This window comes from Tamandua tetradactyla, chromosome 2 (assembly GCF_023851605.1).
Source record: "Tamandua tetradactyla isolate mTamTet1 chromosome 2, mTamTet1.pri, whole genome shotgun sequence".
Classification (NCBI taxonomy): domain Eukaryota; kingdom Metazoa; phylum Chordata; class Mammalia; order Pilosa; family Myrmecophagidae; genus Tamandua; species Tamandua tetradactyla.
Genome location: NC_135328.1, coordinates 151807007 through 151821886, shown reverse-complemented (window position 1 = coordinate 151821886; position 14880 = coordinate 151807007). Strand labels below are relative to the sequence as shown.

General features: G+C 46.0%; 2 protein-coding genes across 9 annotated transcripts in view; one reads left to right on the top strand and one right to left on the bottom strand.

Moving 5' to 3' along the window:
• Positions 1 to 7425, top strand: part of EZR (ezrin) — a 48146-nt gene extending 40721 nt beyond the window's left edge. For both annotated transcript variants that reach the window (XM_077149393.1, XM_077149394.1), the window contains exons 9-14: positions 2001 to 2164; positions 2649 to 2779; positions 3962 to 4122; positions 4540 to 4632; positions 6027 to 6278; positions 6444 to 7425. In XM_077149393.1, the coding sequence (XP_077005508.1) occupies positions 2001 to 2164; positions 2649 to 2779; positions 3962 to 4122; positions 4540 to 4632; positions 6027 to 6278; positions 6444 to 6608 (966 nt within the window). In that variant the 3' untranslated portion in view covers positions 6609 to 7425. The remainder of the gene's footprint in view (positions 1 to 2000; positions 2165 to 2648; positions 2780 to 3961; positions 4123 to 4539; positions 4633 to 6026; positions 6279 to 6443) is intronic.
• Positions 7426 to 7506: 81 nt separating this feature from the next.
• The window catches only part of SYTL3 (synaptotagmin like 3), a 139774-nt gene continuing 132400 nt past the window's right edge, over positions 7507 to 14880 (bottom strand). For all 7 annotated transcript variants that reach the window (XM_077149386.1, XM_077149388.1, XM_077149385.1 and 4 more), the window contains 4 exons: positions 11655 to 11760; positions 10508 to 10613; positions 9444 to 9649; positions 7507 to 8468 (listed from right to left, as the gene is read on the bottom strand). In XM_077149386.1, the coding sequence (XP_077005501.1) occupies positions 8359 to 8468; positions 9444 to 9649; positions 10508 to 10613; positions 11655 to 11760 (528 nt within the window). In that variant the 3' untranslated portion in view covers positions 7507 to 8358. The remainder of the gene's footprint in view (positions 8469 to 9443; positions 9650 to 10507; positions 10614 to 11654; positions 11761 to 14880) is intronic.

Sequence of the window (14880 nt, the reverse complement as noted above, 5' to 3'; positions counted from 1 at the left end):
AAACTCGCATTGTTTCCCAGTTGTTCTCAGGATTTGTCTCTTGAGAGATCGAGTGCCTGTGAGGGGATAACCTTTATGGTGTGGGGTAGTTTCTCATATTAGCTTGTCCTTGATTTTTTTTTTTTAATGAATTCTTTTCTAAAGGGGAGTCATTATAAGTACTTATACAAGTACTTATGAGTCACAGTGAAGACCTATTTGTGTAGCATGACCATGTAGCCATAATACAAGATTGTTTTCTCTTGTGTAATGAGAGATAGGTGGGTAATAAAAATACCTGTTTCTCCCAGCTCTCAAACACCTCCCTAGGAAACCCGATGACTTAATAACAAGTATGTGAAAGCCTGGAGAGAGCCCCACCCAGGAAGTTCATGTGCTCACTAGGCTTGACATTACCCACAGCCCAAGATTTCTGGAATGGATGAAAAGACCAAGAAGTAAAGAAACTCAGCTAGCCCAGCATCTTCCTTTGCATTTCAGAAGCTGCTATGGAATTTGTAGCACTATTTATTCCAGCCATTCATACCCTGTTTCATATTGTTGGAACCCAGATGCTGAGGGCCCCCATGTTGTGAGAAGAAAGGAAGGGGAAGTAGACGAGACATTTTTGAACAGTTTCTAAACCATACTTCTTCTTCTGCCACCTAAGTTAATCATAGCAGGAGCAAGTTGGTAACAAGATTATCTTTCATCTGCGTCCTAAATTTTTGCAGCTGTTAGTCCTGTAAAAGTTTTGAATGTTATGATTTATTTCCCTTTTCATCAAGGTGGCTTCTCTGATTGTGGTTTTATAAGGCAAATTAGCAATCTTTGGCCATTTTGTGTATCAGTCAAGGTTTATTGTGCCAGACACGTTTCTGAGTTTCTTATAAACATGTTCAGATTTACTCAAAATAATCCCATTGGATTATTGTTTTTCCTATTTTATAGTTAACAAGCTGAGCCTCTAGGTGATGAAGAAACTTACTTACTCAAGTCACATAGCTTATACGTGGCCATGCCCCATAAACTGCCAGTCACCCAGTAGGGGCTGAGTGAGTGCCTACTGTGCGTCAGGCTTTGAGAATACTGGAATGAGTGAGTGTGGCCCCAGCTGTCACAGAAGCAGTGGATGCCTAAGCAAGCAGGTCAGGGCAGGAAAATCCATAGCTCTATGGCTCACGTATCCACCGAGGACAGTGGGAACACCTAAGAAATGCTGGGTGATTGCTGGAGGGGAGAGGTCATGGAAAGACTTGAGATGATTCTTGAAACTTTGCCTTTAAAGAAGTGTTGATGTGTTGCAATGGGATTGGAGAATGGACATTAGGAGAAGGAGGAACTGTTTGAACAATATATGGCAATGTGAATGAGTCCAGTTTAGGAAAACATGGGATTAGTTTAGGTCAGAGCTAGAAGGCCTTTCTGTGTGCCAGTGAGGAGTCTGTATCTTATCCTGGAGGTAAGGGGCTGGCACTGAAGTTCAGGGGAGTAATTTGATCAGATACACTGGCCAATGTGAGAAGTGAAAGGTTGAAGCCCAGGAGACGGGAGTAGCAGCTAGAAGCAGCTGCAGCCATCCAGGCAGAGGTCAGGGAGGGCAAAAAAAGAAAGTTGTCAGCCTGGAAGATTAGGCAGGAGGTGGACTCGGATAGTGTTAGGTTTCCTAAGACTGAGAATCCTCATCTTGGAGAGACTGTATAGTCTAACCATGGGGATGTCAGTACATGTGCACACACACGGGCTGGTACACATGCACATGGTAACCCCATCTTCCCCCTGCACACACTTCCTCTACTCATCCCAGAATGCATGTCCCCCAGAGTTGGAGAAGGCCCAGTGAAAATTGGTCTTTCTCTCATCTCATTGTTACTTGGAATCAGACCAACCCCTCCTGTCCCTGTTCCCCCTGCTGCATCTGTCCTTTTAGAAAAGGGATCTAGAACTTTTTGAGTATGCGTTGGAAAAGAAAGGCAAAGTAAAGCCTTGACAAATCAGAGTTTGCCCTGTCTGTTCTGTAGGACTTTGTGTTCTACGCACCACGCCTGAGAATCAACAAGCGGATCCTGCAGTTGTGCATGGGAAATCATGAGCTGTACATGCGCCGCCGGAAGCCTGACACCATCGAGGTACAACAGATGAAGGCCCAGGCCAGAGAGGAGAAGCACCAGAAGCAGCTGGAGCGGTGAGCAGGGTGTTCCCTCATGTCCTAGATAAGAGCCTAGTGGACTGTAATCTGGGACTGTTTGGAGTCACTATGTGTAGCTCATGTAGCAGTCTGAGGATCCCCTCAAGGTATGTGTGTCTGCGCAATAAGTAAGTGCACCAGTCTCTCTGTGACGCTCATGTGGTGGAGAGTAGGGCAGGGGTTGTGCTCTGCCTAGCTTGGGCTGATGGTTTCACCGCCCTTGTGGGCCATCTGGAGGGTGGCTTGACTCCTTTGCACACCCACAGAAAAGGGCCCACGACCCCCACAAATGACTGAGATGCAAGCTCCCTTCATGGGGTTCTGGAACTAGCAGCACACTGGCCTTAGGGTCTGTAGCTTGGGAAGACCTGGAGGTCTACTACCATCTCAGAGCCCCGGTGACCACCTGTGGAAGCCTGTAGTCATTTTGCTCACCTGCCAAAGTCTAAACCCTCCCATACTGCCTCCTTCTCTTTAACAGACAACAGCTGGAAACTGAAAAGAAAAGGAGAGAAACTGTTGAAAGGGAAAAGGAGCAGATGATGCGAGAGAAGGAGGAGCTGATGCTAAGGCTTCAGGACTATGAACAAAAAACTAAGAAAGCAGAGAAAGGTGAGGCTCTGCTTCCATGTTAGACAGTCTGGTCCTGGAGCAGGTCTTTAATATATATAGTTCTATTATTTCCAGAGAATGAGACATACAGACAGTACCTACTTCTCACATACATACCTATACAGGGACTGTATGTCTCTGTTTAATATACCCTATCCAAAATATAAACTTATAAAAGATATGTTAGTGGGAATTGGGATTAGAAAATTATCCTGCATATTATTAGCACTCTTCATTAACGCTTGTTCAGGACTAGAAGTTTTTTTGTTGGTTGCTCTACGTACATTTCTTTTTATATTTTCCCACAGTCCTCTGAGGTAAGGACTGTATCATCCCTGCTTCCCTCGTAGCACCAGAGCCTGGCTGGCACACTGCCTCCCACTTCACAGACAATTCAAAGTAATTACTTCACAGAGTAATTCGCTCCCCGCCACAGCGACAGTCATTTCAACACAGCTGTCTTTATCAACTCCAGCAGCCTAAACAGAGTCATACCAGGAGGACTCTTGGTTCCTGAGATGCTCTCAGCCTCCTGGTGAGCTAACTATGTTGATTGGCAGCCTTTTGATCATACTGTTCATTGCACAGTACAGGGCATCACATATGCAAAGTAGGTGGAGGTTCTGAGGAGAGCAGTACCTAGTGGGGTGTGAATGACTCCCTCTGCCAGTCAGAGGCCATTTTACCAGCTTCTCATAGTGTTTTTTTAATATTTTTAAATTTTTATTGAGAAATTTTCGCATATATACAGTCCATAGTGTATAATCAGTGGCTCACAACACATGGATCACATAGTTGTATGTTCATCAATCACCATGATCATTTTTAGAATATTTGCATCACTCCAGAAAAAGAAAGTAAAAGAAAAAAATCATACATCCCTTATTTCTTACCCTTCCCTCTCAGGCTACCTTGTTTTTAATCCTTTATTTTCTCCTAGTGCTTTTTTAAACATCCCGAGAGAGTTGCCATGCAAACACAAAAGAGTGTGCTTTACTCTGTGTTATTGGAAAAGCTTTAAACCAGGGTGCTATCCTGCAGCCTGGCCAGGGCTTTATGATATCTTGGTGGGATTTCCACCTGTGATCTCATTTGGTCCACACTGAGGTGAGGTCTTGAGGCAGGACCTCAGGTCCCAAACATGAGAATTTAAACAGGTCTGGCTTTGTGCTGTTTCTTTAGAACTGTCGGATCAGATTCAGAGAGCCCTGCAGCTGGAGGAGGAGAGGAAGCGTGCCCAGGAAGAGGCTGAGCGCTTGGAGGCTGACCGTGTGGCTGCACTGCGAGCCAAGGAGGAGCTGGAGAGACAGGCTGTAGATCAGATAAAGAGCCAAGAGCAGCTGGTAGGAATTACCCAGGTTTCAAGATGCTGAATTATGGAGAGGTTGCTTCTGGGGACTGAAAAAGTGACACCTGCCTTATAATAATTTTTATCTGGGGGTTTATAAAATGATCTGCTCAAGGGTGTTAAGTAGCTGTTTGGTGGGGAAGTTTGCTGTTCCTTATTTTTGAATATCCAGTCTTAGCCTTCAGACTGCCCTGCTGCAACCCAGTCAGGGAAGGTGGAAGTGGTCATACAGACACAGCTGTGTGCACCGACAGACACTGCTACCAGAGAGGAGGATGGGAGCAGAATGGGGACACAGGCACCATAGTGGAGGCCTATTCAGAACGGGCACCATCTGGTCTGAACTTCATTCGTGACTGGGCTTTGTCAACAAGAGTCAAAAAATAATTTTAGCCTCATGTTCCTTCACTAGGCTGCGGAACTTGCAGAATACACTGCCAAGATTGCCCTTTTGGAAGAGGCTAGGAGGCGCAAGGAGGATGAGGTTGAAGAGTGGCAGCACAGAGTAAGTCTACTTCTCAAACTGTCCTCACGATCACTCCATCTCTTACATAGTCACTGGGACCCATTGCCTAGCTGGGGTTCCCTTCTATGGATTGTGGGTGGCATTTGGTTAGGAGGGCAGGATTTGGACCAGGCTGGCACACAGCTTTGAAAGCTGCTGCGACATTTTGCAATCTCTGCAGTACCGCTTTCATTGTTTCAGCAGCAATCCCCATAGGAATGGGCCTGACCCTGTACCCAGTGAGTACATCTGTTGGATTAGCTGAGGAACAAAGAATCGCTTGTGGCATTCCACCCATTTTTCTCTGTCCGTCCTGAACAGTTCAACCAGGATCACACCAGCCCCCAATTGGGAGTTTACTTTAAATCCCAGTATGTGGTGCACCCAGCAGTAGCCCACAGGGCCTGAAACAGAATTTCCTGCCTCTCCCAAATGTATACAGCATGACATGATTTAAAGATTAGGGCTATGAGGTTATCAGCCCTGGGTGTGAGCCCCGCTTTGCCCCTTATTAGCTGTGTGACCCAAGCTAAGTGGCCAAATGTCTGAGCCTAAGTTTCCTTATTTGTGGAATGGGAGTCACACCCAACTTGTAAGGTTGCTCTGAGGGTTAGAGAGGATCTAGCATAGTGGTTTAATAAATTGGAGCTGCAGTTACATGAGCCATTTTCAGCACTCTTGTCCAGAGGGCGTCTCTCTCAAGCTCTGATTTTACATGTCCACCAAGAAAGCACAGACAATTCAGAAATGGTTTATGTAGCACCCTGGGAAATTCCTCCCCTTCATAGCTCCACCCTGTCTGTCCTTTGCCACTGCCTGCATCTGAGGTGGTCGCTTCTCTTGGGTCCAGTGTTTCTTCTCTGTCCACAGGTGCCTCTCCCCTCCCACTTCCCAATACAAATTACATGCGTAAGATTTCACTTTAAAAAGTAACATGGTTTGTGGAGAAAGGTAGTCATTATAAAGTATTTAGTAGAAAAAAATAAAGCTGGTTACAAAACAGGCAAAATCAGCTTATCTCCCAGGCTGGAATGGGGGAAGGTGGGAAATGAGTGGGTAACTCATGAGGTAAACATGAAGACTGGAAGTGATGGTGAGAAAAGACTTGAGCCTGGTGCCAGCAGTTGCTGAGGCTCTTGGTAAGCAGTTAGTGTCCAAGGAAAGACAGGAAAACTATATCCTGCAGAAGGAACTTGTGTTAAGGATGGTATAGTTTGGATCGGTACTTCTTCCACTGCTGGGGCTCATGGAATGGCTTTTGCACATCCAGCCTATGAAGAGAGGGCAGGAGGGCAAGTGAGAGGGTGCAGACCTTGTAGTACTTTTGCAAGATCCAAGCCAGAGGACTTTGGGTGGGGTGTTCTCATTTGTCTATTATTCATTTGCATCTAAAGGCCAGAGAAGCCCAGGATGACCTGGTGAAGACCAAGGAGGAGCTGCACCTGGTGATGACCGCACCACCACCACCGCCTCCACCTGTGTACGAGCCTGTGAATTTCCACGTGCAGGAGAGCCCACAGGAAGAGGGGCCAGAGTATACAGGCTACAGCGCTGAGCTCTCCAGCGAGGGCATCCTGGACGACCGCAATGAGGAGAAGCGAATCACTGAGGCCGAGAAGAATGAGCGTGTGCAGCGGCAGCTGATGGTGAGAGCTGAGCAGGGGCGGGAGGGCACCACGTTGGCCCTCTGCTCTCCCCTGTAACTTTTCCTAGGGAGGGGGGTAGGGGCCTCCATTTCCTAGACAGCAGCTAAAGCTCCTGTGTTACCTGAGGACAGGACAGGCAGCTGATCCTGCTGCTTCACTTTGCAGACCCTGACCAATGAGCTGTCCCAGGCCAGAGATGAGAACAAGAGGACCCACAATGACATCATACACAACGAAAACATGCGACAAGGCCGTGACAAGTACAAGACACTGCGGCAGATCCGGCAGGGCAACACGAAGCAGAGAATCGATGAGTTTGAAGCCATGTGAAGGCTGTGGTGGGGAGGCAGGACTGTGGGAAGGCCAGCCTTAGTGATGACGCTTTAGCGGTCAGTCAGGCGCTCGAAGATGTATTTTTTTTAGTAGATGAATAGAAATCCCCTCATCATGTTCTAGTTTCTTTAAAAAGAGTAGATATTTCAGAGGACTGTTCTGAGGTTGGGAGCTGGTAGAAGCTCCCCTGGTTTATTTTCCCCAATTGTATCATGGTGCCAAACAGGCCTGATTTTTATTATTATTATTTTTGAATCACTTCCTGATATATGCTTGGAACAGGATTGATTTGAGTTAAGGAAAGATGCCTGTAAAGTCTGAATAAGAAACTTCATGTTGGCATATGCGATAAAAGATTCAGTATAATTAAAGAACACCACATGGTGGCTTATATTCTGTGCCATACTCTTCTTTATTTTTGAAATTAGTACAAATTGATTCCTGATTTCTATGAAGGATCCATCTTTGTGTATTTGTATTTTGAGGGGTGAAAAATATTTTGAGAATTAGCTCTAAAACATTCTTACACACACCGATTTCTTTTCTCCTTTCACTCAGTTCAGTAAAAAAGCACCACAGTGATCATTCAGGCTAAATAGTAGAGGAGGACACTCCTGGATGAGGTTTTTTTTTTTTGCTTAATACTTAGGTGGGGTCCAACAATGTAGTCCTCTAATTCATGATCAGCTGTAGGATATAGTATTTATATATGTGATAATATGGGTTTGTAACATTAGTTTAAAAAAGGGAAAGTTTTGTTCTGTATATTTTGTTACCTTTTACAGAATAATAAAAGATTGCATATTAAAAATCATGGCACTTAATTTGAGACATGATGGCAGTGATGAAGCTCATTAACTGCTGTAATGACATCTGTAAAAATGTGGTTTTTGGGGGGAGTTTTTTTTCCCCCCCCCACTTTTAGTGTTCTTGTTCGTAACCAAATATGAACACTTCAGTTTTCTAACAAAGCTTCTGGTTTGAGAAATATACACTGCCTTGGCAGTTCAAACTCTAGCCATGAAGGTGCTCTTTAAACTAGTTGATCATCTCTGTGTTGCCACAAGAACTTTGTTTTGACCTGTTTCCGTTCTCTACTCACTGAAATAGCCCACTTCAGTGGGTTCTTCCTTTGCAGCTGATCCTGTAGCCAAGGTAAGATCTGCAAGGCAGGGGGTGATGTCCACTTGGCTTACAGCATTAAAGGGCTCGCCCTGGCTGGGCTCTCTGTTGTCCCTGTCAGCAGGGTTTTGTGAAGGGTTCTTCCCCAAATGGACCATTAAAGCCCCCCAAATCAGGGTTTTCCCCAGCACTCGGGATGGTTTGGAATATGGCAAAATTTTTCCACAACTGCATATTAACTGGCCTCCTTTTCTCTCTGAAATACATATAACAGGCCTCTAAACTAATTATCCACAATTTTCATTCTTTGATAAACATTGGATAACATAGGTAACAAACATTTACTGAAGTCTGGCCATTTTCTGCATCTCAAAGAAAATTCCCCAACCCTAGCCTTATTTACATACCAGCACTAATTCCTCTACTTAATTTAAATATACGCAAATAGATTCCTAAATGTCTTTTGTACATGACACACAACTGTCTGTGGCACCTCCTCACATCTCTAGGAGACAAGACAGCTACTTTCCCAGCTGTAACTTGCCAGCCTCGTTCTTCAACTATCTTCCAACGACAGGCCACACATCCAACACTCCTTGTAGACTGGAATTTCAAAGCCTTTACTTCAATGTAGGGTAAGCGTCATGTCTGTCCATAGATTGGGGTTGGAAAGCACTTTTTGCCACTGAAGCGTTAATTGTGAGCATGTATCAGAGCCACCAACTGGATCTTCTTCTGTAATTGGAGTTAAAATAACAAATTAGTAATGGCAACTACCATCTCATTTCTGAGCTTTTTAAAAATAAGAACGAGCATAAAAGGATGAAGTTTTTTTTTTCCACTTCAACTTGAAACCATGTGAAAACATCAGCTACTGGTGAATGACAGGCCCCGCCCCCCCAATAAAACTGTTATTAGCCATTCTTCCTTAGGTTCTTTTCTCCTGTAGAAGCTCCATTTTTTAGCATAGTTTGGACATGAGCAGAGAACTGATTCTTTGGGAAGGGTAATATATTAACAAGATTGTCAACTCCCATGGGCTATGGATAGGGTGGGGGGAGTAGTCTGAAGAGCCGAGTTTGTTAATGGAAAAGAGTTGTTTAGAGGAAAGGGTGTGTTTCAGGCAACATTCCTTTTAAAACATATTTAACAGTGTTGTATATGTTAAGTGAGTCTCTGTTGGAGGTCCTTAGAAATGGGTCCGAGTTCTCACAGTGTTGGGGTACACTGCCAAGGACCACCCCACAGAAATGCCAGTAGTATCCCTGGGGAGCAACACTTGAGTGGTGCTCCATTTTTGTCCTACTTGTTATGAAATACTTTCTGAATTACCATTTGTTTGGGCTAAGAAGATATTTTCCTATAAGAAAATAATCCTGTTATGATTGACACCAGAAACAAAAGCAGGTACTGTACCTAACCCATTTGAAGGCCTGTAATTTTTCTTTCTTTGGCAGATTTAAATCTGATTTAAATTGTTGAAATGCTTTGCTGCATAATCCCTCACTAGTAGAGTAATAAGATATAGTAATTTCCACTTATGGCAGGTAGGCAGTTTTTGGTTTTTGTTTTTTCATGTTAGACAGTTTTAAAGATCGTTAAATCACACTAGTAGTGGAAGCATTTTTTTTTCCCTCATTATATCCATGTAAGACAGTCACGAAGCATAAGTGATTTTGTTGAGCCAATAAATCCTTTAAATGGACTTACTTGAACTAAGTTTGGTTCCACCCAATAAGCGGTCATTCACACCAAAGATGGCCTGGTCCCACACCGTCAATTCTAAGCTTGAGTGCTTCAGCTGAGAAGTGGTTACACCATTAAAAACAAAGGAATGCTTCCACTGGGGACAAGCTTGCTTCTTTAAGACTGGGGACTTCAGCCTTAATTTTTGTTGGTCTGGCAGAGTGAGACAACTAAACAAGAAAAACATATACAAACTATAATAGCCCTGTAAGCACTGAGAACTGCTAAATCCACCACAAAATGAAAACTTCTCAATAATGAACTAGAATAGAAGTCTATCAAGGTTTGGCTATATCGTCTCTAGCTATGACGGTCCAAAATTCTCTTTAGCTGAATTCTGTACCAGGTATTAAGACTAAATTGGAATTCTGAGGCCATATGGCCTTAATCTCTGCTCCTTGGTATGTCTATCAGCCTACCACCAAGCAATAAATAGCACAGTTTATGAAAACTGCTCCTCAGAAGCCAGGATTTAGGATACGTACAAAGCTACAAATTAGTTAACTCATTTTGACCCTGCTGTCCTGAGGAAAATACATCCAGAAAGGTTAAGTGGCTTGCCCAAGGCCACCCAGATAAGGAACAAGAATGGGACACAATCTCCGCTCTAACTTGATACCAGGCTGCCATTTTCCCCATTAATTAATGGTGTTTGCATCATTTCTGGAGACAGCAGCACACGTGTAGTGTACAAGAATGTAGGTGGGCAGTCATCTGTATTGCTAGTGCTGCTATCCATGAGAAGATGTTAAGGAAATGTTTATTTAAACATACTACTTACTACTTTCAAGCCTGATTTCAAAACTGATTTACTGATGTAACCAAGACTGATAATTTGGGGATTTCAGGTCAAAATACAGTATTCCAAACTAGCTTCAAATGTCCAGATGCTTTAACATGTGTTACACTAGATTTTCATAGGAAAGCAAGAATGAGTTTAAAACATCTTCCATTTTTTGGTGTGCCCTACACATTCCATATATGCTAGATCATCAATACATAATTATATGATTAAGTCTCATACGTACCCCTTAACAAATGAGTTTAAGGTCCCATCTGATCTCACAGGTAAATTCTTGGCTCCCAGCACTACCAGACAGAGTTGACCATTGAGTGATGGCTGACCTCCTGTCCCTGGAAGGAAAGCCCACATTTACTATTAAATCCATTTCTACCAAGATATATTAAATCTCACCACACCAAAACTGATAGCTCAATGAGAGCATTTGTCTCAGTCTTTAGACCCCAAGAGAGCTGATAGATATTGGCACAAGTCCCCTCCTCAGAAAGCTACAAACCCACTCCATACACTGTCCCCCTAACCAGTCAGCATGACATCAGGTTGGAAGGACTGCTAAAATCCTAAGAAGATCTAAGAGGTAAATAGAAAAGAGGAATCCAATAAGAGAGAAGATGCAGAATTTTTAGTCTAGTTGTAGTCAGTGGATTTGGGGAAAGTGGGAGCCCCAAGGACTGTTCTAGGGGGCCAGAGGTGATCATGGTGTGCTTCTGATCTGTAGTGGCCCCATGAGCTTGAATAGCAGAAAGTCTTCATGCAGTCAAATGGAAAGCCATCAAATACATCATGGAGTTCTGTATTCTCAGTATCTTCATTCTCTGCCTTCATATTTTCCACATACCCCACATAAGTTAAGTTGGTTCAATCTCAGTTTCTCAAGGACCTGTCCTTGATCCTTTTCTTGCTGGGCAACAGGTACTAAAGTGACCTGGGAGCAGGGATTTATTAACTCTGCCTTGCTGGTGCCAGCACCTTGAGACATACACTTTATTCCCAAAGAGCCAAATCCCAGTCTACTGTGCAGCTTGTCATGAAAGCATTCCCTCCTCAAGATAGGACACAGCAGGACTGTTGTCTTCAGACAGGCCCATCTGGCCCCTTGGATGCAGGGCCTGGGGCTAGTTCTCTAAGAACTGTGGAAAGTGGGCACCAAAGGCCTTGCCAGTTTGGGGGTAATTTGTTTCCCTTCTACATTAGCCATCTCCTGAGAATTCAGATCACAGGCTGAGCTACTCATCTGTTGGTAAGCAGTCCAAATTTCCAGAGTGTGGGGTTAGCAGCGATGGAAAGGAGATGCTAGAAAGCAGTCTTGCCCCCACCTCACAGTCTGTCTGTTGCTCCAGGCTTTGAAACAATGACACAGAGAGGCTACTTACCTTCTGGAGTCTCCTGGAGCTTTTGGGGACCTGTGGGCAGGACCAGCTTGGCACGGACTACAAGCTCTCCGTTATTCTGGGGAACACTGTCTCCATATTTCTCTGCCTGTGGGTAAGAGGCAGAGCTCAAAGGCAGGATTCCCTGCAGCCTCCCCTCTCACCATCTCTGGACCCCTCATTCACCTCAGCTCTCTCCACAAATGCACCTTTCCCCTCACTCCAGCCCTCACACAGCCACTGCAGGCTTGAGAATACCCGTGGGTAGAGTGGACATGGACATAGAACATCTTTCCATTTAAGGTGAATCTTCCCACCCTCATCACCCCCAACATAGGGAGATGAGCTTAGCCACCCAACAGCCCTCACCACGGGAGCCGAGGGGCTTGAAGGGAACCCTAGAAGTCCCACAGGAAGGTGCTAAACACTCAGGTGCCACTTGAGTTTGCAAAAGGTACATAAAGTCAATGCCCCATCTGGTCAATAAAGAGCTGACTGGTCCTCTGTGCCAGGGGTGGCTGAGCACCAGAGATGGGAGACTCTGGCAGATTGCCCAAAGTCATAGGGGTTGGAGTGCCAGTCTGGGGCAGTAAAACCTCCATGTCTCCCCACCCCTCTTAGGGCACCTCCCCACCGACAGAGATGACTTCTCTGATGAGTGATTTTTTTTTGCATAAAGTGAATCAGGGAAGAGTTTGGATAAGTCCAGTTTACTCTGTCGTGCCTGAATCCACTACCAGCAAAGGCAGCCCTCCTTGGTTGGAACTAAGCAGTGGACCAGCCTCCTGGCTGCACCTACTCTTGCCTTGACCAGGAAAGAAGCTGGCCTGAGGGTGCCCAATGAGATAAGAGTGCCTCTGCCCTCAGCTTCCAGAAACCTGCAACAACTCCATGGCCCTGTGAGGGGCCCAGGGGAATGACTGAGCACTCTGATCCAGGGTTGTGGCATTATGACTGCTTAGCAGGCCGTAGGAGCTGCACCTTTCAACTGGTGCCACTTCAACTCACTGCCTAGCGACAGAGGCTCAGTCCTGCAAACCTTGGAGACAAGTTATCTTGCGCCATGCTCTGTGCCAAGTGCTAGTGACAGTAATGACTCCATCCCCCTCACAATCTACACACTTATAACAGACATGGGGGAAGAGCAGCATGTACAGGGGAAGACAGGTGCAATCCCAGGCTGGCGGAGTCAGAGAGGACATCCATCTTAAGTAGGTGCCTTGGGATGGCAGGAGACTGAGAGCACAGAAGACTCTAGTTGGGTGGTCCTGAGAGGCATACAGCCCCTTAAGTGTGGCAGGAGCCCAGGAGCAAAGTGGGCAGGGGCAGGACTAGGAAGGGTGGAAGCTGAGGAAACAGCCCATAGCAGCTGGCGTCAACCCGGCTGACTGGCCCACTGGCCTGACTTGGCCCTTGGACATGTTTGTCTTGCCCTGTCAGTGTTACAAAACAAATTAATTGCTACCATCCCAGCTGGCTTTCCTCACTTCCCTGGTCTGCCTGTACCCTGTGGGATTTTCAGGTTGCAACCTTTGTCTGCATCACTGAGGGACTCAGTGACTGCACGTGCACCCACCCCTCCTCCACTCCTCCCCTGGCTTCCTGCCTGCATCGCTGCTCAGCATCTCTGAGGGATGGCAGGGGAGGGTCTCTTGCCAGACTAGCCCTCAGAAGAAGATAGGGGAGGCCAAGACCAAAGGCAGTGTTTGGGGAGGCCCATAGAGCTGTTGGAACAAGAAAAGGCCAAGCCAGGGATCCTACAATTGCTGAGGCCAGTCCATTCACAACAGGTGGGCTTAGGGGCTTGGATTGCACTCTTCTGGGTGTCATCAAGAGGGATTCCCACCCCTTCCCAGCAACCAGCCTGAGTCCCACCTGGCTTCCTCTTTTCCCAAGTGACAAGTACTCACGGCCCATTTTGCAGAAGAGTGAGCCTGAGCCTACAGAGTCTGCCTGGCTTATCAGCTGCCTGTTGCCAGGACTTGGTTTGTTCCCATGTCTGGAAAAATGCCAAGGAGCCCTAGGGGCATCTTTAACTGTGATTCTGGGGCAGGTTTGGGGGCCAGGGCTGCATGCTACTGAGTCTCAGAAACAAAATGGTTTCTGCACAGGCTTTGGGTAGCAAAGCCTTGGGAAGTGGGGGCTGAACTAAGAGAGTCCAGCCACAGGGGGAAACTGGAAAAGGCAAGCCAAGTTATACAACTGCATATCCACTATTAGGAGGAGAGAGGGGGGACAGAAAGGAGAACAACTTGCCTGTACAGGTTTCTTGTCATCCTAAATTGAACCCTGTGAAATCAGTGTCTGGGAAGTAGGTAGAGGTGGGACCTGCTCTTTTACCTGACAGTGCACTGAGAGGCAGACTTGCCTATGCACCCCAGGAACTTACAGGCAGGAGGCCCTGCACACTGAGGGAGGCAGAGGAGAAGAGCCTGGAGGAGAGACCATTTCTAGCCGGGAGATCAGGAAAGGCTCCAGGGAGGAGGGAGAATTTGAGAAAAGTCTTGCAGAAAAGACAGACTTTGTATAGGAGAAAGCCTTCCAAGTGGATTGCTGAGTGGATTGCTTTGGAAGGAGAAAGCCTTCCAAGTGGGCTGAAGCTTTGAGCAGAGAAAGTGCAATGCCCCTTAGGGGTGGCAGGTCCAGAGACCACCTTAGCAGGAGATGAAGGTGGGAGATGGGGCTGGGGTTGCAAGGCTGCAGCTGGCTGCTCGAGGCTGCAAATGGCTTCCAGGCTGAGGGCACTCAGTTTTGTCCTGCAGAGGCCTCAAACCAGAGACAGTTTCCAAGCTATCAGAGCCACACTTGTCCTCAGAGAGGAAAAATGAGGCACAATGACACTGGTGACCTTCATTCAGGCCTGATGAAGCCTCTCTGCACTGCTGTGAGGTTCTCATTGATAGGATTGGTATATCCTGTTTTGGGAGATTGCAGGAGCCCACATCTTCTCCTCCTTCACTGTCTCACAAATACTCCCAATCTTGGATCTTGCCAGAGAAATGTGCAACGCAGCCTCCCTAAGAAATGCAAGCCTCCCCTCTTGCTTGTGCAGCTTATGGAACACAGATTCCAAATCAAATGCAATCAATCACTCCTCTGCTGATTCATCTTACCTGCCCTCATGAATTCCAAACCTCCTACCTCCCCAGGTGAGGCTGCTGGCCTCTGCTTTCCTGATGGCATTTGTCCCCAAAATTTCTCACCTGTTATTATTTGGGGGGAGTGACTT